This window comes from Peromyscus eremicus, chromosome 14 (genome assembly GCF_949786415.1).
Source record: "Peromyscus eremicus chromosome 14, PerEre_H2_v1, whole genome shotgun sequence".
Lineage (NCBI taxonomy): Eukaryota > Metazoa > Chordata > Mammalia > Rodentia > Cricetidae > Peromyscus > Peromyscus eremicus.
In genome coordinates this window covers 74,202,108-74,226,951 of record NC_081430.1, presented here as the reverse complement: position 1 = coordinate 74,226,951, position 24,844 = coordinate 74,202,108, and the positions used below count along the sequence as shown (strand labels likewise).

The 24,844-nt window shown below is 46.6% G+C and overlaps 2 protein-coding genes across 5 annotated transcripts in view; both read right to left on the bottom strand.

Moving 5' to 3' along the window:
* Positions 1-4,359: 4,359 nt before the first annotated feature.
* On the bottom strand, positions 4,360-6,634 carry Akap5 (A-kinase anchoring protein 5). Its single transcript, XM_059280010.1, has one exon. The coding sequence runs from the start codon at positions 6,415-6,417 to the stop codon at positions 4,465-4,467; it is 1,953 nt and encodes a 650-aa protein (XP_059135993.1). The 5' UTR covers positions 6,418-6,634; the 3' UTR covers positions 4,360-4,464.
* A 9,143-nt stretch (positions 6,635-15,777) lies between these two features.
* The window catches only part of Mthfd1 (methylenetetrahydrofolate dehydrogenase, cyclohydrolase and formyltetrahydrofolate synthetase 1), an 87,217-nt gene continuing 78,150 nt past the window's right edge, over positions 15,778-24,844 (bottom strand). For all 4 annotated transcript variants that reach the window (XM_059280005.1, XM_059280006.1, XM_059280004.1 and 1 more), the window contains 4 exons: positions 22,450-22,557; positions 21,834-21,986; positions 17,952-18,045; positions 15,778-16,001 (listed from right to left, as the gene is read on the bottom strand). In XM_059280005.1, coding sequence (XP_059135988.1) covers positions 17,956-18,045; positions 21,834-21,986; positions 22,450-22,557 — 351 coding nt within the window. In that variant the 3' untranslated portion in view covers positions 15,778-16,001; positions 17,952-17,955. The remainder of the gene's footprint in view (positions 16,002-17,951; positions 18,046-21,833; positions 21,987-22,449; positions 22,558-24,844) is intronic.

Sequence of the window (24,844 nt, the reverse complement as noted above, 5' to 3'; positions counted from 1 at the left end):
GGGGACTGAGCATGTAGCAAGGACTGTGTCACTGGGCTCCAGAGCCCAAAGTTCCAATGGCATCAAGTTCAGAACTGCTTGTTCTTACAGTTGCATCGGTTCAGAGTTCTGTTTGCATGCCTTTGCTGAAGGTGGACTCCTTCCTGCCTGTGTTGTAACATCTGTGTGATCCCGAGCAGAGTGGAACTTTTTATAGAACTCAATGTTCTCATCAATGTCATCTTTACAGTTTTAGGAATGAACATAACTTACCATATTCCTTTTTTTACTTTTTTTTTTTTTTTTCGAGACAGGGTTTCTCTGTGTAGTTTTGGTGCCTGTTCTGGATTTTGCTCTGTAGACCAGGTTGGCCTCCAACTCACAAAGATCCGCCTGCCTCTGCCTCCCTAGTGCTGGGAATAAAGGCACGTGCCACCACCACCCGGCACCATATTCCTTTTTGAAAAACACAGGTAAAATAAATAAGCTAATATAACATTTATTCTGTATTAGTCAGTACATGTATTAATTCAGCTTGAAAACTTTTTCTCTACAGAGTATTATTTCTTTAATATGAGTCTCTGATTCACAGTAACACTAATGTTAAGGAGGATACAAAGTGGTACTCTTACTTTTATAACGGCTCATCCATTTAACATTTCTACAGGCCAAGAACTGACATGTGTGGCATTTTACAGGCCTTTTTTTTTTTTTTTTCTGCACCTGGTCACAAATCAGAATGAACACACTGTGTCCAGACTGCCATATTCAGGTCCCAGCTCCCCCATTCCAGACAAAACCACTCTTTCTACTTCCCTGTTTGGCATTTCTCTTTCTGCATTGTCTGTGGCTCTGCCTTTCCCCCTGTCCTGGTTTCTGTTGCTACTTCCTTCCCCCCTATATACATACACACACACACATACACACACACACACACACACACACACACACACGCACACGCACACGCACACGCACACACGCGTGCACACACACGTGCACAAGCACACACACGTGCACACACGCGTGCACAAGCACACACGCACAGACACATGCACACACGTGTACATATGTACACACTCATGCACACATGTACACACACACACACACCCTGCCCAGGATGAGCTGTGGGAGGTCCTATTATCAGGGTATTGACAGGCATTAAGCCTAATCTATGTTGGATCTAACTTAATCAGGGCATTTATACTTTATGCAGATTCATTCTAATAAATTTTTGTCTCAAGGATCATTACAAAAAATTCTTTTAAAAAATATGCAATAAAATGCAGTATGGATTGAAAATTTCAGTGATCTATAAGAAACCTTATTACACAGTAAGACAGGAATTTGAACCTAAAGAACTCTACAACTTACATGAAGATATTAAAAAGAAAAAATCCAAAAAGGGCAGGCAGAAAAGTCAGATCCTGGCATGGTTAGTATTAAGCTAGAAAGTAGAATGCTTACTCAGTAAAGCCAATATAAAGATCTTTTCAAACAACAGGGCTCTAAAGTCTAAGAATCATTTTAAAAATCCTGCCACGACCCCCTAAAAAATTCTCAACTATAAAAAATAAGGCGAATTGAAGTTAGACATTTGCAGATGACACGAACTCTGGGCTCTGAGTCTAGGCAAGGCTGGCCCAGGGCCTTCTCACAGGCCACACAGCGAAGAGCCTGACCCACTAAATAGTAGACTGATTAAGATCATCACCAGCTTCATGCTGTCAAACCCACTGCCTGGGAGGAACATCATGCAGACAGCTTCTGTGAAGAGCTCCGACTGAGCCACATGCTTTTCATTCCTGGAGGTGGAGGGGGTGGCAGGGAGCATGATTTCTGCTGGAAGTTCTTTTGTTTTCTGCTACCTTTACTTAAATGTTACCAGGTACTATTTTTAATATCCTAAAAAGTGCTGTGAAAAAATGTTAAGTGAATAGTGACACACCACACACACACACACACACACACACACACACAATCACAGCAAGTACTTACATCCTCTGTGTTGTAAGACGTGGAGTGAGTGAATAATACTTGACTCTTAAGAGGGTGAAGATAATATATTGAAAAATTATTGAGTATCTGATAGACCCCTCAGCCTTCGAAAATTCTGAGTTCAAAAAGAAATTTGTTCGTAGCTGACAAGTGTTCATTAAAGGCAGATTTCAATTAAAATTAAAGTGAGTGGTTAATGATGCCTAAATCGATGCCTCTAAACTGGTCAGTTAAAGGCCAAAAGAGTATAAATTGAGTCAGAATCTTTCTACCTATTTTTCATAGGTCAAACTGCTTGAAATATATCCTATCATTATTAAATATTTTATGGTAGACTTCCAAGCCATCTCTCTGATTCCTGCTCATTTTTATAACAACAGAATAGTTTGGCTCACCCTAAATTTCTCTGTAATTTGGCCATGTAGCAGATATATCAGATTGCAACCCACTGATAAATTTCTGTATTCTATTTCCAGATGGAAAGTCTCTTTATTTAAGTCCTTAGAAAAGCCAGAGAAACCAATGAAGAATGAAGGAGAATATATTTTCTTATAAAAACAATCAATCTTAATGCATTCTAACCAAAGGTGTATTTATCAAACAGCAGTATAGGGAATACACACACACACACACACACACACACACACACACACACTCCAAAACTTGAAACTTGGGGCTGCTTTCTTACCCCCCAAATCACATATTTACATTGTGTCTGTTTTTCAAAATCCCCAAATCCAAAATACCCTTGATAATTGCTAAATGCTGTGTATTTTATAGCTCTTTCTCATTCATAAGATACTATTAGAAACTTTAATGTAAGTATATTGGCTTGGAACCATTCTTACAGTAAATAGATACAAGGTTATTTAAAATACTGCAAAGTGCATCAACCTTAGTCAGGCATTTAAAACTGTCCATTTTAAATGTATTTTCTGGTAGCTACACAAGTCTATTAGCACCATACACTGTGGGTTAAAGTATTCTCTCAAAGATGATTTAGCAGTGATTTTTGGTTTTATGTCTAAAAAGGTAGGTACACAATTAAAAGAAATGCATTGGGGGGGTGTTTATCTTGCTAAAGTGAATGATGCCTCCATCACCCATTGAAAAACATGAAGACAGGCAAGCCTGAAGAAAATATTTTCACATTCCAGCCAAGAATCTTGCTAAACATCCACCATTTGGTTGAATTCCAAAGCCACGTTAGTTACTTCTGTAAGAGATCACAATATGTATTTACAAAATGAAAGCATAGGGAAAAGCAATGTACACATATGCAGTCCGTAATCACTGTAAAGGCAGAGCGGATGAACATCATTGGTGCTCGTCCTCCAGAGGGCGCTCTTCAACAGCCATCCTACCAGCTGTCCTGCCTCAGCAGTAACGAGTGGTAACATCATCACTTGGTTAGATAGCGGGGTGGGGAGTGCTGTACAATAGGAACCCTGGCCCGTGGGGCTGGGAACTGTGTTACAGTACCATGGCTAGACACAACGAAAAAAAAACACCGGTGTTGAAAATCTATGCATCAGCATGAATTTTGATTTTTTTTTTATTCAGTTGTATACATAGTTCATGTTTGGCCAAGAAGAAGTATTTTCACAAGACTATTATGGTTTTCCTGCTAAGGGAATTCTCTGTTATCTGGGAAGTTTGCCTTCTGGATGAAAACTACTATTCCCTTTATTTACTTGTTTCTCGCGTCTCAGCAGATAGGTCCACACGGAGATGGGTCTATACAGGTCTGCTGGGCGGAAGGAAGACAGGGAGGGAAGGAAACGCATTCCCCGTTTCCACGCTTACACCCTTGACAACTACCTGCCGGGCCGAAGGAACCTGTGAATGGCTTTTGTAAGGAACCTGTGCGGGCCTAGAAACCCACTCACCTGATTCACCATTAGAAACAACAGGAAAATATACTGTAAAAGAAAAGCGTTCGCCTAGACACAGGGTTGAACCATCAGAAAAAGCCCAGACTTCGTGACATTAGGGAACAGCAAGGAGCATACAGCGTGCCGCGTGCTCAGTAAACAGTCTTCCTCAGAGCACTGAGCTCGTTGCCTGTCATCTCTGCACCTTCCTGTATGTCACGGCGCCCTGTGATGCGTGCTGACTCCCTCCAGTCCAGAAGTGACTGTTTGAACAAGTTTCGTAAACTTCATTTATTCTTTAGCACTTCCGGGCTGGAATTGTACCTTTAAATTCCACAGACAGCCGGGCGGTGGTGGCGCACGCCTTTAATCCCAGCACTCGGGAGGCAGAGCCAGGCGGATCTCTGTGAGTTCGAGGCCAGCCTGGGCTACCAAGTGAGTCCCAGGAAAGGCACAAAGCTACACAGAGAAACCCTGTCTCGAAAAATCGGAAAAAAAAAAAAAAAATTCCACAGACAATAAGCCTCTAATTGATTACTGAGAAAGAAGCGCCACAGATGTATAAAATAATTCATCTTTAAGGTTTTTTTTCCTTTCCCGTGATCTGGAAATGAAGTCACTGTAACAGAGTATTTATTTTATTATCCTCGGAAACCATTTCATTAACCAGCTGCTCTACAGACAACTGGATAGCATTCTTGACGAGAGAAGAGGCTGTTTCTATTAAGAGTGTTTCATATTGTTCTGAAGTTCTCCCTTCGAAATCACTATCATTAGCAAAAACCCCTACTTGCTCATTTTCCATTGAAATTAGGAATTGCTTAGGGACATTTTTAGATTTCTTAGCATCAAATTCACTGATTTCAGTGTCTGTAATGATAATAGCAATTGGCTCCATTCTTTTGCTTTCTTCTGATCTGGGTTTCTCTGTATCAATTCCATTTTCTTTCAGATCTGGTGCCTGGGCCACTGCGATTTCCTCTTCCTGGGCCACTGCGGCTTCCTCTTCCCGGGCCACTGAGGCTTCCTCTTCCCGGGCCACTGCGGCTTCCTCTTCCCGGGCCACTGAGGCTTCATCTGCCCTGGACACTGCGGCTTCCTCTTCCCGGGCCACTGCGGCTTCATCTGCCCTGGACACTGCGGCTTCCTCTTCCTGGGTCACTGCAGTTTTGTCTGCCTGGGTCACTGCAGCTTCCTTTTCCTGGGTCACTGCAGCTTCCTCTTCCTGGGCCACTGCAGCTTCCACTGCCTGGCCCACAGTAGCTTCCACTGCCTGGGCCACTGCACTTCTGTTTGTCTGGCTGACAGCAGTTTCCTCTGCCTGACTCAGTTTACCTTCTTCAGCCTGGGCCATTGCACTCTTGTCTGTCTGTCTGACAATTTCCTCTGCCTGACTCAGTTTACCTTCTTCGGCCTTGGCCACTGCACTCTTGTCTGTCTGTCCGACAGTTTCCTCTGCCTGTCTCAGTTTACCTTCTTCGGCCTGGGCCACTGCACTCTTGTCTGTCTGTCTGACCATTTCCTCTGCCTGACCCGGTTTACCTTCTTCGGCCTGGGCCACTGCACTCTTGTCTGTCTGGCTGACAGCAGCCTCCTCTGCCTGGACCAGTGTAGTTTCTTCTGCTGGGCCCAGCGTAATTTCTCCTGATTTCTTCTCTTGGGCAGCACTCCGTCTACTTCCGTCATCCTTCCCCCTTGGAACACTTTCTTGGATGCCACCACTGGGTTCTTCCACACTGCGTTGATACGCGGTTGCTGGTGAGGCAGGGGCGTCAGAGGCCACGGGACGAGGGCTGCCTGCTTCCGAACTCTCAAGTGGACTTGCTTGCTGCGTTTGCACGCTTTGCTTTTCCGTGTTCACTTTCGGTTCCTTTTCCAGCACCGGAGTGCCCCTCTGAACAGCCGAAGACTCATTTTCTAATTCCAGGTCCACGGAAACCACGTTCCCTCTGGATGTGACACTGTTGCTCACACGTGATTCTTGGACCTCCTTACCATCTTCCGCCAACACACCTTCGTGTCGGCCCTGTGTGGACTTAGCCGGGATCGCCTGGTCAGCTGCCTGGGTCTGGGTTTTTGTCTCCAGATCGTCAGCCCCTCCCTGGACTCTGCTGTTGTAGTCCGAGTCTTCTGTGAGTTTAGAGTGATGACGTCTCTTTGCCCCCCTTGAGAATCTTATGCAAGGAATCCTGAGTCTGGATTTTGCCTTTTTCTTAGGAAGAGCCACGTCCTCAGGCTGCACGTCAGCCTCCGATGGCTTCTGCTTCTTCGAAGACTCTGACCTCTTCCTGTGTGTCACGAGGCGTTTGATGGAGGCCCAGGCCCCCGCTGGCTGGGGCTGAGCAGAGTCCCCGGCTTCAGGGGGACGCTTCTTTGTGACCTCGGCAGTCTTGGAACCAGCTTTAGGCTCCGTCCTGTTGGCTTTCTTCCTTCTCTTGAAGCAAAGCGCGCCTGTTTTTCCCTCCTGCCTCTCTTCCTGAGGACTAACAGCTACTGGTGCCTTCTCCTCCTTAGTTTCTACCTGAATCTCAGAAACTCTGCTCTCCATTTTCACACTACACTCTTTCATTCTCAGGAAAGTCTCCTCTCTCTTCCTCTCGAAGCCTTTTGGGACAAATAAATCACACCAAGTCCAGTTTCTCCTGGGGGTCCACCCTGCTCTCGCTCCACAGTTGTGTCTATGGCTTCTTCAGGACACAAATGCCTTGTTCATCTGTTGCTTATGATTTCTTCCTTTAATTTCCTCTATGAATTGAAGCTCTTTCCTGGATAGAATTCTCCTTTATTCAAAGGCCAACCTGATAAGAGAAAAGAGTGAGGTTTTATTTCACCACGAGCCTTTTATTTTTAATATAAACTGCATCATATGGGGCGTATGTTCCACAGGACATACTAAAACAACTATGGCTACACAGGGAGGCTTGCTTTACCCTAGCAAAAAAGATCCCAGTGCGAACCCATTTTATTCTATTATTTTTGCTAAGGCTTCGTTTGTGGTCGCTCTACAAGTGTGCCCTTGCTCTTGGTCGCCTTCTCCATGAGTTGTTTACGGCCCCACACAGAAAGTTTGGCAAACAACAACGAACAACAGAGGGCAGGTGACAGGCCAGCTGGACTACTTTCTCATCACACACAGTGAAGAACCGCGGCACGGTGAGGGCCTTAGGAGATGGCTCCAGATTCCCCAAGTCCAGCCCAATGACAAAACTGAGCTCCCAAGTGGGCGGGTGGACTTGCAGAAAGCCTTGGGCTAGATGAGGTCCCAGCCAGAGTCAGAAGTAGAAATTCTGACTCTCTGGTGTTCTTCCTATTGTAGCATACGGTTTCTGTTCTAAAAATTCCATCAAGGGGGGTGCTGCTTTCCATACAGACTCTCAGAAAAACCCAGCGTCGCTGTCGGTCTCCCGTCTCAGAGTCGTTGCGTAACTTTGGCATTTTCACCGAAGTGCCTGCTACTCGTACTTTCCCACTGTAACTGCACACAGCTGGAGGTGAGTCGGTGCTGGCAACAGCCAGCCCCGGTTGTGCAACCCTCGTGTGCGAGGCAGGCACTGCCGAGCACTCTCACATCCGTCCCTAACCTGCACCGCAGCATCCCGGAGTGAGGAGGTGGTGAGATCTCCATCTGCAGTTAAAGCAGCCTGCCTGAGATTACAAAGCTAGCCAGCCCCAGTGCTCAGATTTAACCCGACGCTGCCTGTGTCTGAAGCTTTGGATGCTGTGAGAAAGTGAATTGCTTTCAAACCCTCATCCGAGGCTGGTTGTGGGGGTAGGTACAGGACTGTAATTCCAGCAGGTGGGAGGCGGAGGCAGGAGAATCACCCAAGGTCATCTGCAGCTATCTAGGGTGGCTGGAACCAGCACTGGCTACATGAGACCCTGTCTCAAGAGAGAAAAAAAAAAAAAAGAGTAAAACTCAGCTTTGGGTCTGTGCATATAGCTCAGTGATAGAGCACTGGCCTAGCATGCCACAGGGTCCTCCTAGGCTTGATCCCCAGTGCCACTAAAAAATAACAATCTACAGAATGGGACAGCTTACGGAATGGGGGCATAGGTGATTCCCGACAGTTTTGTGGATTTTAGTTGATAGGTGTCCTAAGTTAGGCAAATTATTCTGCTTGCATGTAAATCCTTCACTGTGCTTCCATTTGGGTACCAGCTCCTAATTCTCTGTAGAAGCAGAACCCTAAAAAATCATTTTAAGATCTAAGGGGATTTTTTTTTAGGGTAGGTATTATACGTTTCATGTTTCTACACAGACACATAAATTCTAGACTAATGATGGAACCAGAAAATACAGTCTCTCCTCACACACCCTTGATAAGCACTAGAACCAAGTCTTAATGGCTCCAAGCCCGAGCGAGCATTCCTTCTAAGCAGAGGATGTATCGTTAGAAGAAATAGTCAAAAGCGATCGAATTCCGAAAAGTATCTGAAAAACTAACCTGAATGGCCCAGATGCTTGCACGAGAGGGCTTCTTTGAATGTACATCACTGTAGACATCAACACCCCAACAAGTGTAGCCGAGGCGGAGAAAGGATGCAGCCAGCAGGCGTTAAAACTTTGCAGAGTGTAAAGACTGCAAATGGTTCGCCTTTACCTTCAAGAGGAGCTCTATTGCCTTGGAAACCCTAACGTCCCTGCTGTCCTTCGCTGGCAGAATCTCATGTCTAAGGCCACAGAAAACAACCACCTCCCTTTCCCCCCTCTTGAGCAGCAAAGAGCAATCACTATCCAAGCAGAGCAAGGACCTTTCCCAAGAACCAGAAACGAACCGCGAAGCTTCCTCCTTGGAGGAAGGACTCTATCCAGGCTTGACGCCCCTGTGGCAGGAGACAGGGCTCAGAAAGGAAAATACCGGGGGCGTGGAACAGATAGCCCAGCTTCAAGCTATCTGCAGAATTATCATAGACCGGAGCCGAAAATCACAGTTCCCCAAAAAGCCTTGAAGAAGGATAAGGGTTAGGTAGCCGGTGCCAAGGCACCAGCTGCACCGCGTGCGAAGCGAGCGGGCGGCAGAACTGCCCAGGGTCACCCACCTGGAGAAGCCTGAGGACCAGCGACCTTGCAGTCCGCGCCCCTCGCTGTCTGGTGACCCGGACCCCGGGTCTGTCGCCGTCACCTTCCCACCAGGGGCTCAGTACACCCGATCCTGACCCAGAGCCTCTGGTCCTGCCTCCACTTACCCAGAGCGTCGCGGTCTCGGGCCAGCCCTGCTCCTGAGGTCGGGGTGCACGGGGCCCAAACAACGAGGAGCTCCGGAGGCCGCGGAGCGCGCAGCCCTCTGCAGAGGGACCGCAGCCGCGCGCCCCCTCCCCAATGCGGAGAGAGACAGCTGGCCGCGCCAATGCGAGTGGAGCAGCGGGGCGGGGCTAGGGCCGGGGGCGGGGCGAACTCAGCAAGCCACCTGCCAGCAGACTGCCCCGCCGCCGGGGAGAGACCTTGGTGCTCCCGCCCCGCACGCATCCCCGCTGCATAATGACATCAGGGTCTGGGTAGAGGGGCAAGGCAGAGCAGGAGGACCGTGAGAAGAGGGTAGAGGGCCCTTCATTTCCTGAGACGCACAGCCGCAAAAGACCCTGTTTGAAATGATAAGGCGCCCACCATAAATTCCCCTCGAACATTAAAAACAAGGTAGACAGCATATCTTCCAAGAAAGATTGATGGGGTTAGAAAGATGGCTCAGCGGTGAGCAGCACGTATTTCCTCTTCTAGAGGATGCGAGTTCGATCTCCAGCACCCAAATCAGGCGGTTCGGAACCACCTGTAACCAACGCTACAGAGATATCTTATTTCTGTGGGCAAAATACTCACGTGCACATGACCGCCCTCCCCCCCTAATTAAAAATAAATTAAAAGGTAAGATTTATAACTGTACAGTCAGAGGGGTCATCTGGAAAAAAAATTACTTTGAGACAGAGTTTTACTGTAGCTCCGGCACACCTGGAACTCACTATGTAGACCAGGATGTCACCCAGCTCACAGAGATCCACCCACCTCTGCCTCGGGAACCACACCTGGCTAGAGAGAAAGTTACGTATATGGTCAAAAACAGAAACAAAAACAGAAACAAAAACAGCTTTGTCAAACTGCAGAGGCCAAGCTGAGATCAGCTGGACGGATGTGGTCATCCACGTGGACAGAGCACAGGTGAGGAGCGCACTTTAGAACATCAGAATCTCAGGTCATTACTGCTTCCTTTAGGACATTCCCTGGGGACTGCTCACCTGGTTCCTCTAAAGCGGGGACTGAGATAAGGGCACTAGCCATTCCAGCGCCATTTGGAGCAAAGAGTGCTGGCAGAGTCCACACCAGAGCAGAAAGGTGTCATGTCTGGTGAAAAGCAGCTTCCACAGCTCAAGGCCAGTGGCTTTGGGGTGTTTTCAAGAGCTTCAGCTAAGGTCCTGTAAATGACATCCCAGTCTCTTCCAGGCTTTTCCTAGCACAGAGCTCAGGAACCCCAGTAGTGTGGAAGAACAAAACCCCTAATCTTTCCTAAGTGGACCATGATCTCTAGAAAGGTTAATCTCGGCGTCCACTTGGGGATGGTTTTTCTAGGAATATATTTTCCCTCCCTAAGATTTCTAGTCTAGACTTACTCCACCAAGACTTGATAAGGAATGAACTCTTGGGACACAAAACTGATATGATTCTAAGTTTGTAGATTAAAAGTTAGTGATAAAACTGTGAAATAGGAAATCCAGATTCAGTCCAAGTAATCAAACAGTTCCAAGGAGGGAGCTGCAGAGATGCTCAGAGGTTAAGAGCTCTTCCTGATCGGCAGAGGACCAGGCACTGGCGGTGGGCAACAGGGCACGTGCGCGCGCGCGCACAGACACACACACACACACACACACACACACACACACACACACACACAGCATTTGCCTGGAGTGCACAAAGCCTGGGTTTTGCACATGGTGAAACAAGCCTGTGATCTCAGCACTTAGGAGGGAGAGATGGTAGGATGAATTTCAAAAGCCATCCTTGGCTACATAGGGAGCCTAAGGCCAGCCTGGGCTACACTACATGAGATCCTGTCTCAAAAAAAAAAAGGGACTTGATTTAGCTTTGTTCACCCAGCAAACATGGGCCAATGACTATGGTCTTTTTGTCCCCACGTAGGTTATATGTTAACCCTGCTTCTGGCTGTTTTGAACTTGAAACACGCTGGGAGAAATCCATGCCACTCAAGCAGCAGAAGTGCTGTGACACGAGGTCCTTCGAATCCAGCGGATCTGGGAGTTGGCAGTCATTTTAGGGAAAGCAAAAGGAGGCTGACTCAGATGAGGATAGGGTAGCACAGCTATGCCATTAGAAAGCACCTGGAGCCAGATGTGGCCTTGTAATCCCAGGACTTGAGTAGCTGAAGCAGGAGGATGGTAAGTCCTTAGCCAGGCTATGCCACATAGCAAGACCCACTTAAAAAAAGGGGGGGGGGGATGAGAGATGTAGATCGAAACACCAGCAATAAAGAGAACCTTAGAAACTTGTAGTTCTCCTACTTGCTTTGCTCTTAAAAAGGAGCTGAACAACAGTCTAAGAGGTGGATTTATCTTCTATTCTAAGGGAAAATACAATTTATATGATCAATAATTTATCTGACTCTCTCTCTCTCTCTCTCTCTCTCTCTCTCTCTCTCTCTCTCTCTCTCTCTCATGCATGCACACACCCCCAGAAGAGAGGGAGGGAATATTACTATTAATAAAATTCTGCGTTTGTGGCTTTTCTGTAGGATACGATTAGAACTCGATGCCAGATGTTTGAACAATGCACCCCGTACGTACCTCATGCATGAGAGAAAAGGAAACCTGTCATTCCTAAACACACTTAAGCGACAAGACTGTTGAAGCTATTACTGTATTATTGCCTACTACTCCATTTGAATTATGTAATTAGGAAATGAGCTATAAATACCTCTCCAATCTGACGAGGAACTATCCTTACAGCTAATCTTATTAATGTCACAGATAGAGCGGGCCAATAAAATAGCCTACATGTGCATCTGAACAGCACTGAATTGATTATACCATCTCTTCCATTCTGGTCCCCATCCACACAGTCCAGACTTTAAGCTACCAAGTGGTCCCCACTCCTTGTTAACCGTTTTTATGTTCTTGAGCCTTTCTCAGAATAAGCCTTCCACAGTACCTTCCTCAGGCACACCATCTAATGAACCTGGGGCTCCAGGTCCCAGGTGGCTGGATCTATTTGTGGGCACCATGAGATCTGCAGGGAGCCAGCACAAACCCAAGTGCCTTACTTGGCAGCACATACGGACTGCTGTCGCTCTTAAATTGTGTGTGTATACATCTTCAGTGTACAGCATCTGAGGTGCAATCGAGAGGCACAGTCTGCTTCTCCTACCAACATGGAGAGGGGAGGGCCAGAAGATAAGACTGGGGACCAACGGACCTGGAGGGACTGCTAGTCCGTGGTGAAGGGGTAGGACTTGCACTGGTGACGTGGACACCTCCCCCATGCACTGGTACTTCTATAGATATTTTATACGTGTGGCTGCAGATACCCTATGCCTTCTTTCATTATGGAAAGAGCCTCTGCAGGCTTGTGCTTGTGGTACCTTTGAGCCAAGATCCCAGAATCACTTGCATGAAACCCCTTGCCCATCAGGATTGCTCAGCAGCCGCCATGACCTCATCTCTCCTTTAAGCTTTCATACACTTAGTTACCTCTTCCTTCTGGAGGCAAGCGGAAAGGACCCGGTTTTCTACTTTGTACACTTTGGTAGGAGCTGCCTTCCTGGAACGGCTGAGAGGCAGCAGAGAGCAGAGTCTTCGGAATAAGGTGACAGCAGACACCAGCACTGGAACCCCGAAACGCCTTTCCGTACAGTGAGATGGAAGCCTAAGCGATTACAATGCACGTACACGTTTCCAAGCAGGTGTCAGCTCCTGTCCTGAAGTCCGAGTTTCACTGGCAGGGGTTCGACCTGAAGTCCGAGTTTCACTGGCAGGGGTTCGACACGTGGATGCTTGCACACAAGTTGCAGAGACACACGGGAGTTTCCCAGGTTTTCCACTCTCCGTTGTGTTATTTATTTACTTGTGGCTTTGCTGGTCAAACCCAGGGCCTCACACATGCTAGGCAAGCCCTCCACCACTGAGCTACACCTGAAGCCCTATGCTGCATTATCTGCGATAGTAAAAACCACAGGGCTGGAGAGATGATTCAGGGGTGTAGTGTTTGCTGATGTAGTATGTAGAGTGGAGTCAGGATTCTAGCACCCATATCAGGCAGGTACCTGTAAATACCTGTCACTCCAGTTCCAGGGGATCCAATGCCACTGGCCTCCATGGGCACCAGCACCTTCTCCCACACTGATACAGACATATAATTAAAAATTAAAAAAAAAAATAAAAATTAATCTTTTGGTCTTTCTTTTCTGTTTATTTGTTTGTTTGTTTTTTATAAGACAGGGCTCTGTGTAGCCTTGGCTGGCCTGGAACTTGCTCTGTAGACCAGGCTGGCCTTCAGCTTAAGAGACTCACCTTACCTCTACCCCCTGAGTGCTGGGATTAAGCATGCACCACGTCTACCTTAAAATCTTAAAACAAAACAAACCCAAACACTCAAATTCCATGCCTTTAAATCCCGTCACTCTGGGAGGCAGAGGCAGGAGGATCTCTATGAGTTCAAAGCCAGCCTGGTCTTCATAGTGAACTCCAGGCCTGTCTGAGATATACCATGCCTCCAAAAAACCAAGAAGAAACTTTAGGGGCTGAAGAGCTGCTCAGTGGTTCCAAGCACTTATTACTCTTTCAGAGGACCCAAGTTAGGTTCTCAGCACCCATCAGGAAGCTCACACACACCTATAACTCCAGTTTCAGGGGAGCCAACACCCTCCTTTAGCTTCTACGGGTACCTACACCCACATATATGAAAATAAAATGAATTAAAAAACTACTCGATCTTTAAAAAAGGGAACTTGATTTATTATTGCACTAGGGTTTTATCATGTTAAATCTCTCTCCTGCCACTATATTCATTTATTCATTGTTTTCCCCAGTACTGAGGACCTACTTCCCCAAAGTTTGGCAGTATGGAGGAAGCCTGCATCCTTTAAGAGGGTCTCTCAGTCACTGTGTCTTGTAAGATTGCTTCCTTCTTGTTTACAAACTGATTCCTAGCAAATCCCATCCCAGATGGTATTCTATAGACTATTTTGAGGCTTACAAGAAAGATGCTTCCTATTAGGGACAGCAATGAGCACTCCAAATGTGTCAGGCACTGTACAGAGAACCTAGGACTTGTTCGCTTGACTTCAGAACTACCCATGAGGAAGCAGCAATGGCCCCTTTATCTCCATAAAATGAGTGAGGGACAGAAAGGGGGTGAGGGACAGGGAGGGGGTGAGGGGACAGGAATGGGGTGAAGGGACAGAGAAGGGGTAAGGGGACAGGTGGGGTGAGGGGACAGGGAGGGAGTGAGGGGACAGAGAGGTGGACATGGCAATAAGGACCAGCACTGAGGCCTATGCTCATGACTCCTTTGCCATTGGCCTCCCAAAGTGCTGCCATTGTTTCTCCGGACCACGAAACCGTATCGTAACACTGGTGCGAACCCATCGAATTAAGTATAGCAGAAGCAAAGACAGCTGGGAAAACAGAGCTCCGTCCACATCTGCAGTGTTTAGCTTTGGCACCAGGGGGACGCAGCATCTGGAAGGAGCCAATGCCGGAAGAGAGGAAGGAGAACAGAAGACGTGGGACAAGAGAAGGGAGGACATGCTGGCAACTTCAGACGAACCAACGCTCCCAAGACACTCCGCATGGAGAGGTGGAGCCCAGGTACTTCTCGCCAGACTAGCAAACATTTGCTAAGCCAGCGGAGCAGAAACGGCCCACCTAAAGCTGGTGCTGTCGTCATCCTTGAGGACTCAAAATGGAATCAGTGTAGATGCCCGCCGCCGCCGCCGCCAGAACGGATAATTAAAACGTGGAACATACATAAAATAGAATTTTATCCAGCCATGAAGAAAAATGAAATCATGAAAATGGATCATTATATTTAAGTGAGGTATCCTATGCTCAGCAGACAAATGCAGCCTCTTCTCTGCTACATGCAGATTCTAGCCTCTAACTGGGAAATATGTGTATCTAGATAGGAGTAAATAAGGGCAAAGGTCAGGAAACTAGAAAGGGGTCCATGGGAGAGGGGTAGGGATGCCAACAGAACACGGTGAAGGGAGGACACCAGAGGGAAAAGGTGAGGGTTGGGGGAGCGGGGACGGGGAGAACCAACCAAAATAACGTATATAAAAACCCCACTTAGAAATCTGTTGATCTGTATACTAACTTAAAAAATTGTATCTATCTGTCTATCTATCTACCCACTTACCTATCTAACACACACACACACACACACACACACACACACACACACACACACACACACCAGTAACAAAAAACAACAGCACTAAGGCAGTGATTCAAATGGGATCCCAAAGATGTCAAGACATCCATATAGGCAGCAGCTTCCCTGGGGACCTCAGCCAGACCAGGAAGGTATAAAATAGGGAAGTCTCCTTCCATACCCCACCCCCACCCTCCCAGGTTTCCCGAGTTACGTTCTCACGGAGATAACTACACAAGCCAGCATCACCCCGACAACTGACAACAAAGTGCCTCCTGTAACATGTTTCTTTATGGCCCCCACCTCCATGTGTCCACTGGACGGATGGCAGCCATTCTAGTACTCTTTATTTTTGGTTTTCTTGAAACAGGTTTTCTGTGTAGCCCTGGCTGTCCCGGAACTCATTCTGTAGACGAGGCTGGCCTTAAACTCACAGAGACCCTCCTGGATCCGTGCTAGGATTAGAGAGGTGCGCACCACCACCGCCTGGCTCATTCTACTATTCTACCGAGGTCCATCAATGTCACAAACACATTTACGTTTCAACACCAAGGCAGCAAAATTATTCCATTTATTCTGTAGACTTTCACTAAGTAAATAGACATGATTTATGTTAATTTATACACATGATGTGAATTAAGGCGTGAAAGGCTTTAGGGAAACTCCCACTATTTCTGAAGCTCTTCAGGCAGGGGCTGACTTCCTGGATTTCTGCACACTTCCTCAATGGGCCTGAATAGACACTGGCCAGACAGAGTAGCCTCTTGGAGATAGGAAATCTGGAAAGAAAAGCAAGGTGAATGAATGAATGAATGAATGAATGAATGAATCAATGTTTTCTCTAAGCACTGTGGTTTCCTCTTCCCTTCCACACTTCATCATTGTCCAGCTGCATCTCCAAAACTGTTCACACATACACCTTTCCCTCCGGGTGAGTCTTCTAGGGTCTGTCCACAGATGAACTTGAAAGACAACCCGTAGCACGATGGTTGTGTGAATATCATGCCAGACAGAGCAGGGAGCCAGGACAAGTCCCATAGCACATTCCCACTCTGCAGCAAGTGCTTCTTCCCTCGCCCAAACCCTAAGCCTCCTCACAGTGGTCAGAATGAAGACATCCTGCCACCTGGACCTTCACTTTCTCAGGGCAGGAGGTTTGCCTTTTTACTACCTGGTACCACCCCAGGGTCTCCCAGTTCTTTCCAGCCTCCCCCCATGTTCTGTACTAGATCCGAAACTCAGTCGTGTGCTCTTGTGAGAACCCCTTCACTACTGTCCAAATCCAGTTCCCTAAAACTCCCATCTTTCCCTCTCTTGGTTTAGTTCCTCATTTTGCTGGAGTACACCACATTGTTAAATACCTTCCTAGCAGAAGTGGGGGTGGCAGCCCTTTGCTGTCTGAAAATACCTTGGCCAGGGGTAAACACAGGATGAAAGCTATCTTCCCCTCACACACTTGGGGACATTCCTTTGCCATCTAAAAGCTCCTTATTGCTGATAAGACAGGCATTCTGTTCTCTTCTCATTCCATGGCCCTGAGTGCGCCAACGCCCTGGCTGCTCCACACAGGCAGTCCACAGGCCGTTCTTTCACAGGCAGGCTGCTTTTTAATTCCTTGGAGAGGGATGCTGAGGATTTTCCTGCTTGACATTTTTGAGATCTGAATTGAATGCGTCACGCAGGTGAGTACCCGGGGCCCTGTTATGCAGGACCCAAGAACTCCAGAATTGGTCCTGCTCCTTCTCTTCTCTGCTTTCTGGATGATTACCCAATTAATGTCTCTGTGAGTGTATGTCTGTGCTTTCCTGGGGCCCAAACACGGCTCTCACACAGGCTTAGCTCCACCATCAGCTACACCCCAGCCAATGCTTGTCTTCTGTCTTTTCTTTTCCTTTTTTCTTTTGGTTTTTTGAGACAGGGTTTATCTATGTGGCCCTGCTGTCCTGGAACTTGCTCTATAGACCAGGCTGGCCTTGAACTTGGAGATTTGCCTGCTTCTGCCTCCTGAGTACTGGGATTAAAGGTGTGCACCACCACCACCTGGCTTCTGTCTTTTCAAGTTATACAACGGACTTGGGGCTGCTCGTGCTTCTCCTAGGTCATCAATTCTGAACCCCAAGCCTCCTGGGGCTCCTTCAGAGGGGAGTTAACACTCCTGCAGGCTCCACGGTGACTAGGCTGCACCCGTCTCCCTGCCCTTCCTCCTGCATGAAGCCCTGCTCTCCCAGACTGATGAGCAACATTTCATTCATCGATTACTGCTAATTCTCTTTCCTGACTACCTCCTCTCAGTGAAATATGGAAAGAAATATTTGGAAATCACTAGGATTTGAGTGTTTGTAGACTTTGTTCGAGCCTTAGAAATTCATGAATATAGCCTGAGCTACAGAGTGAGATCCAGGACAGGCTCCAAAGCCACACAGAGAAACTCTGTCTTGGAAAAAAAAAAAAAAAAAAAAAAAAAAAAGAATTCATGAATAATCTCAAAGTGAAAAAAAAAAAAAAAAAAAAAAAGCCCAAACTTTTTGTAGGGCAAGACAGTTTAACTGGTAAAGGCACTTGCTACCGAAGCTGAAAACCCAGGATCCATATGGTGGGAGAATACTGACCCCTCTGACCCTGACACACACCAGTCACACATCCCTCCCTGCTCCATGAAGTAAACAAATAAATAAATGTAATTTTAAAATAAAAGCAAACAAGAAAACTCTTGCCCAGTAACAGCTCACCTGTTTAAAACAATCCATTCACTTGTTCGGTTTCAGGGTCCAAATCAATATCATAAAAACAGGGCCGGGTAGGGAGTCCAGGCATTGTGCTCATCTAAGAGGTAAAACAGCAGTACAAATGAACTTCAGGGACCAGCAAGATGGCTCAGTGGGTAGAGGTGCTTGCCGCCAAAGCTGATGACCTGAGTTTGATCCCAGGACCCACAGGGTGGAAGGCAACAATCAACTGGTTCAAGTCATCCTCTGAACGCTACATGCTTACTGTGATACACACACAATATAATGACTCACCATCCCCTTTGTGCCTTGCAGCAGCCACAGAACCAGACACACCTTTTAAGTTATCAATGAAAGAGGTGCTGTTCTTGGTACATATTAAAAACCCAGTCATTGATTCCTGACATGAACAAGAAACCCTCATGTCCCTCTGCAAAACGAAGGCCTCATTCCGATCTTGTGCAGGACAGCTGTAGCCGAGGAGGCAGGGGAAGCATGGTCCCTTCCCTAGCCTGCCTTGGCAGGTGCTGGAGCTGAGCAGCTCATGGCTGAGGCAGTGAGCGAGGACCACATGACCACAGGAAGGTGGGACACCCTGTAATCCCAGCACTGGGGAGGCTCAGGTAGGACTTGTCAAAGCTTCAGACCAGCCTGGGGTACACAGTGAGTTCAACAAAACCAGGGCTACCTAGCAAAACCATCTCTCAAGACAGCTAAACCAAGCAACCAGAGGAGGTATCTGTTTTGAAATTTTCTTTCAGTGAATCTCGCGTAGAGGCCCATGTGATTTCTGGGATTGCAGTGACATGGCATTACAATCCACATCCTTTAACTTGGGCCAAGACATTGCTGTATATAGCCTAGACGCGTTTACAGTCTCTATTCTTACCAATCTCAGGCTTTCTAAAGCTAAACTCGAATCTTCGGCGCTATATTTGTGCTTGCTCCTTTTCTGAAGACTTGGCTTTGCCACTTATCTGCAAATTTGTATGGTTTGTAACTGAAAATGTGGTATTTTTTTTCCCCGTCATACTGCCTGTATAATGAATATACACACGTTCCAGAGCAGACCCAGAAAGGCAGACAGCTCAGACTGAAGTCCTAAAACTTCACTATAAAAATGTCATAAACTAGATGAGTCATTTTCTATAACACAAAACATCAATATTTGAGGAAAACTGAATGCTGACATCTGAGCACCCATCAATAGTCTCCAAGGCAAGCTCTAGGGATCTGACAACTGGCTTCCACTAATGCATTCTGTAAGAAAGGGGTGCGTAGGGGGGCCAGTAGGGGAAGGGGAGATCTGGTCTTCAGGCCCAGAACCACCCAGCAGACAGCACTAGAAAGGTAAAGGATGGACGACACTGACCCAGACATGCATGTGTGTGCTCACAGAAAACTCGAGATGGTTCCTAGAACAGCATTTTCAGAACTTTCATTCTTTCTCAGAGGAAGATCTGCCCCTGTAAACACGGGTCACTGATAATCAGAAAAAACAAACCCGTGATGGCACGTGTACTCACATGCAAACCTAGATGCCGAAATTCCAATAGCAGTAAGGTATCGCTAAGGTTGTTTGGATTTGGTTGTTGTGTTGTGCTGTGCTGGGACTGAGCCCAGGCCCTTGGGTGTGCTGGCCAGGCAAGTGCTCAGCCACTGAATTACATCCACAGACACCAGGACGTATTAGAATACAATCATTAAGAGGAATTAAGGAGGGTTGGGGATTTAGCTCAGTGGTAGAGTGCTTGCCTAGCAAGAGCAAGGCCCTGGGTACGATCCTCAGCTCAAGAAAAAAAAAAAAGAAGAATTAAGGTGACTTTCTTGAAAAACCTGCCTACTCTCAGATGTGCATAATACTGCCCCTTTCCTATTCTCTCTGCTATCTATCTATCTATCTATCTATCTATCTATCTATCTATCTATTTACTTATTTATTTCGAGACAGCGTTTCTCTGTGTAGCTCTCTGGCTGTCCTAGAACTCACTCTGTAGACCAGGCTGGCCTCAAACTCAGAGATCCCCCTGTCTCAGCCTACCAAGTGCAGTGCTGTGATTAAAGGCGTGTGCCACCACTGCCTGGCTTTTCTTTCTCTTACTGTCCACATTTAAATCTAAAATAAAACATTTTCTTTAATAAATGTCAATTTTGCTTTAAAAAAAAAAAAGATAACTGGGCGGTGATGGCACATGCCTTTAGTCTCAGGCAGATCTCTGTGAGTTCAAGGCCAGCCTGGTCAACAAATCGAGTTCCAGAACAGCCACAGTGGTTACCCAGAGCAATCTTGTCTTAAGAAACTATGTTGGCATGTATCTGCAATCTTAGCCCTTGAGGCAGGGGGATATCAAGTTTGGGGCCAGTCTGGGCCACACAGGTGAAACCCTGATTCTCGGCTTCCACCTCCCAAGTGCTGGGATTACAACAGCTTAACACCACACCTAGCTTTATCTATTGGTATTTTAATTGATTTCAAGGACAGTGAACTAACAGAATTTCAAGAAGAAATTCTAATGGGATGGAGAGGTTGCTCTGTGGGTAAGAACATTGGCTACTCTTCCAGAGGACCTGGGTTTGATTCCTAGCACCCACATGGTGGCTCACAACCTCCTGTAACTCTGGTTCCAGGGGATCCGACATACTGGTCTTCTTGGGCACCAGGCACACAAGTGATGCACAGACATACTTGCAGGCAAAATAACAACATGTACATAAGGAGCAGCTCTAAGTCTATTAGCAAGACACGGGATGGGAGAGACTCTGTTGTTGGGGCTACAGGGAAGACCGGGTTTATAGAACACGCTCAGTCAACAGAACTGTGAGGGCAGTTTCTCCCCGGGGGGGGTTGCTTTCTCTGACCCCAGAGATCTCCAAATCTGAGTACTCAGTCCTTTTTAAGATGGTCTAATATGGCACATAACCTATGCACACACCCCCTATAAATCACCTTTTGACAACTTTTAACATCTAATACAATTTAAAAGCTATATAAACAGCTGTTACACATTACTTTAATGCTGATATTTATACTTAATAGAGACACTTTTTTTTCCTCTAGCAATTTTGTTTTGGAAGCTGAGTTAGAGATTTTGTTAAAGACATTTTATTTTATTTTTAAAGATTTATTTATTTATTGTGTATACAGTGTTCTGCTAGCATGTATTCCTGTAGGCCAAAAGAGGGCACCAGATCTCATTACAGATGGTTGTGAGCTGCCATGTGGGTGCTGAGAATTTAACTCAGGACCTCTGAAAGAGCATGCAGTACTCTTAACTCCTGAGCTGTCTCTCCAGCCCATTAAAGATATTTTAATATAGGCCTAAGCAAGAAGATTAACAGGAAAAGGAGGATGAGGTGAGAGAAAGTCACATGGACTGTGGACTTCCCAAAGAGTAGCAGGAAGTAGGACACACCCAGTGGTGGGCACGGAGACAGGGTCTCGCTACATAGCCTGGCTGAACTGCAACCCACTGTGTAGACCAGGCTGGCCTCCAACTGGCAACAGACCTCATCTCAAGTGCTGGCGTTACAGGTATGTGCCACCATACTCAACTACTACTGTCAATCCACAGACAGGTGAATCGGTGAATGCTGAATCATGGACACAAAGAGCAGACTGAATATTGGCATCACCCAAGCCCACTTAGATCCATTCTGGACACAATCAAGAGCAAACTGCCCCTGGGAAACAGAATCGCATTCAACAGAGGTAGGATCGGTGTTAGACTTGAATGGGTATTGCATGCATATATCAGTACCAGGATTAACCCGGAGAGGCCTAATCACAACTTTCTGCTAGACTATGGCAACCTGGCACTTTCTGACAGTCCGGGTGACACATTTCAGTCACCACTTACACGAGCTCCACTTACAGCCTCTACTTACCGTTCCCACTAAGGGGTACAGAAAACCAGCACCAACGCTGGCACGGATGTCACGGATGGGCAGAATGAAGCCAGTGGGCACACCTTTTTGCTCTGGGTTGTGAGACAAAGACAGGTGTGTTTTGGCCATGCAGATGGGTAGATTCCCAAAGCCCTGGGGGGAGAAAGGGTGTGACACAGGAAACACTGATTATGCAATGAAGCATATCTGGACACCATTAGGAGACTGAGATGGCTAGCCCCCTGCATAGCCACCTCTACCTGACTACCCTTCAGCCTAGTTATCACAGACCAGAACCCAAAAGAATCCCTGTAAGGAAAGGAGGAAAGAACCTAACTATATTCTACAAATGACTCTTGGATTTGCGTCCTTATAAGCAATAAAACAGTGTCTGGAGCAGAGATGAGGTACTACAGAGGTGTCTCAGCATTCCAGCAAAACACTCCGTATTTCCTCCTGGCTTGTCTAGATCTTCACCCATAAGTAAATACAGAATCTAGGGCTGTGACTTTTAACCCAAACCAGTATCTCAGGAGCGGAGGCTGCTGTCTGGAGGAGTGCAGTGTAGGAGGTCACGAGGCTGGGGAAGCTCACGGTTCAGACTCCGAACGCCCACCTGCTTTGTGTAGACCTCGGCTTTGTTCTGTGCTTCGGGGAGCAATTCGATGTCATCTGCTCCGTAGATCTTCTGTGCGATGATCCTGATTTTATCCTCAATGGAGAGCTGATGTACAAGAGAGAAGGGAACTGTGACTGGACACATATGAGGATACTTGGCAAGGACATTCCAGGCCAGTGTCCCCAAAAAGGATACAAGTTGCATTTTATATACTACAGGTATGCAAATAACTTGAGGTTTTTTTTTGGGGGGGGTCACAAATATTTAACTTGATTTGATTATTGGGAGTGGTGAGAATAAAACCTAGGGTCTTGTATCATTTAGACCAGTGGTTCTCAAACTTCCTAATGCTGTGATCCTTTAAAACAGTTCCTCGTGTTGTGGTGACCCTCAACCATAAAATTATTTTTGTTGCTACTTCATAACTGTAATTTTGCTACTGTTATGAATCGTAATGTAAATATCTATGTTTTCTGATGGTCTTAGGTGACCCCCATTAAAGAGTCATTCGACCCCCAAGGGGTCAAGACCCACAGGTTGAGAGCAACTGTTCTAGGCAAACACTCCCCCCCTAAGCTACACCTCCAGCCCTGGGTTAGAAACATTTTCTTGGAATTAAAAGAGCCTCTTTATTATTTATTTATTGTGTGTGTATAGCACATGGGCGTGCATTTCTCATTGTTTCTGGGTGGAGACCAAAGGTCAAGTTAAGGGCGTCATCTATGTCCTTCAGCAACGTGGGTTCTGGTGACTGAACTCAGCTCATCAGGTTGGCCACCAATACCCTGAAACACCAAACCCTTTTAGTACAAAGTTCCAGATTTGGCTAAGTGGAAAATATCTCACAGACACAGTTATCGTCTCTGTTAGCATATAGATATGTAGATGTGCACACACACACACATATAAACACTACACATACTGGGTTTTCTCCTCCTTAGCAACTAAGGCTAAACGAATATATTGGGCAGATTTTAAAAAGTGCAACGCTCTACCTATAAAAACACAGACTTGACTTTTTACTAAACAGTGACCACTTCGGAGGGTGCTTTGTAAAACAGACGTGAAAGCGCTCTAGGGAGCGGCTTTAGGAAGCTGCAGATGACGGTCATATGCAGCTTATAATTGGAGCTTGGTAAATGCCAAGGCACATTTAGAACTTCAGAAGCAAAAACACTTTGGTTGAGGGGCGATTTAAGACTCACAGATGCTGAATAACACAAAAAGTGGCAGCCTCCTGTTTGCCAGAACAGGGAGGAGCTCCCTCAAGAGAAAGGGTTCTGAAGTCCTTCCCTCACCGCAGGTCACCTACCGGCCCTGACGGTCTAGGGCTCCTGCCTCGGGCACCGTGGACAGCGGCTTGGAGAAGGGCCCCACAAGTGCTTTTCATTTGTGTGCACCTATGTTTATGGCTTTTTCTAGAAGGGTGATTGCTCGAACAGATTTTCAGACCCATTTACAAAACCAACGCTCAACAGGAGAATGCTAATTAACTCCACATGTATTCTATCTGCACAGTGCAAAAAGAAAAGGCAGAAATGTTTTAAGTTAAAATAATAGTTTCCTTTTTTCGTGAGTGTGTGTGTGTGTGTGTGTATGTGTGTGGGTGTGTGCATGTGCACATACACGTGCAGGTGGAGGCCACAGGATAACTTCGGGTATCTTTCCTCAATCCCTCTTCCCTTTGTTTTTTTAGTCAGGGTCTCTATTGAACCTGCAGCTCGTTGACTTGGCTACACCGGCTGAAAATCAACTCTAGAGACACACACATCTCTAGCACTGGGCTTGCAGACATGCACTACCTTATCTGGCTCTTACGCAGTGCTGTGGACCTGAACTCAGGTCCTCATGCTTCTGTGGCAGACACTTTACTGACTGAGCCATCGAATCCGGACTTCACTCTTTTTTTGTGGCTAATTCCCAAGTCTCTGATCATCTTTGAGAACCCAAGGAAAAAGGAGCCTAGAGCATGCAAGCAGAATGAAGTACAGTGTACACCCAACGTTCCAAACCAAGTTTCCAATCACTGTCCACAGACTGCGCACCCTGAAATTCAACCCTGGGAACAGCATTCTTCAAGGCAACTGCCATGTGTCGTGGGATAAGCTGCTTCTGCCAGGCCAGATGTAAGTCACCTGACTCGGTGATGGAGAATATGACGAAGCCTGTGGAGGTGCTTTGGTTTGGGCTTGGAAGGCTTCTCTGAACTTGGGGCGACACTACACCAGGAAGTGGGCTTGGGAGTACTCTTCTTTGCTCTATTACTGAGAGGTGGTCAGAAAAATATCCAGAGCTAGATACAGCCCCTTTGTTGCTACATGGCTGAGGCCGTAGTGAAGTCTGTAAGCTTCAGAAAGGTAGAGTGTGAGCTAAGCTCTCCAGGTATTTCTGT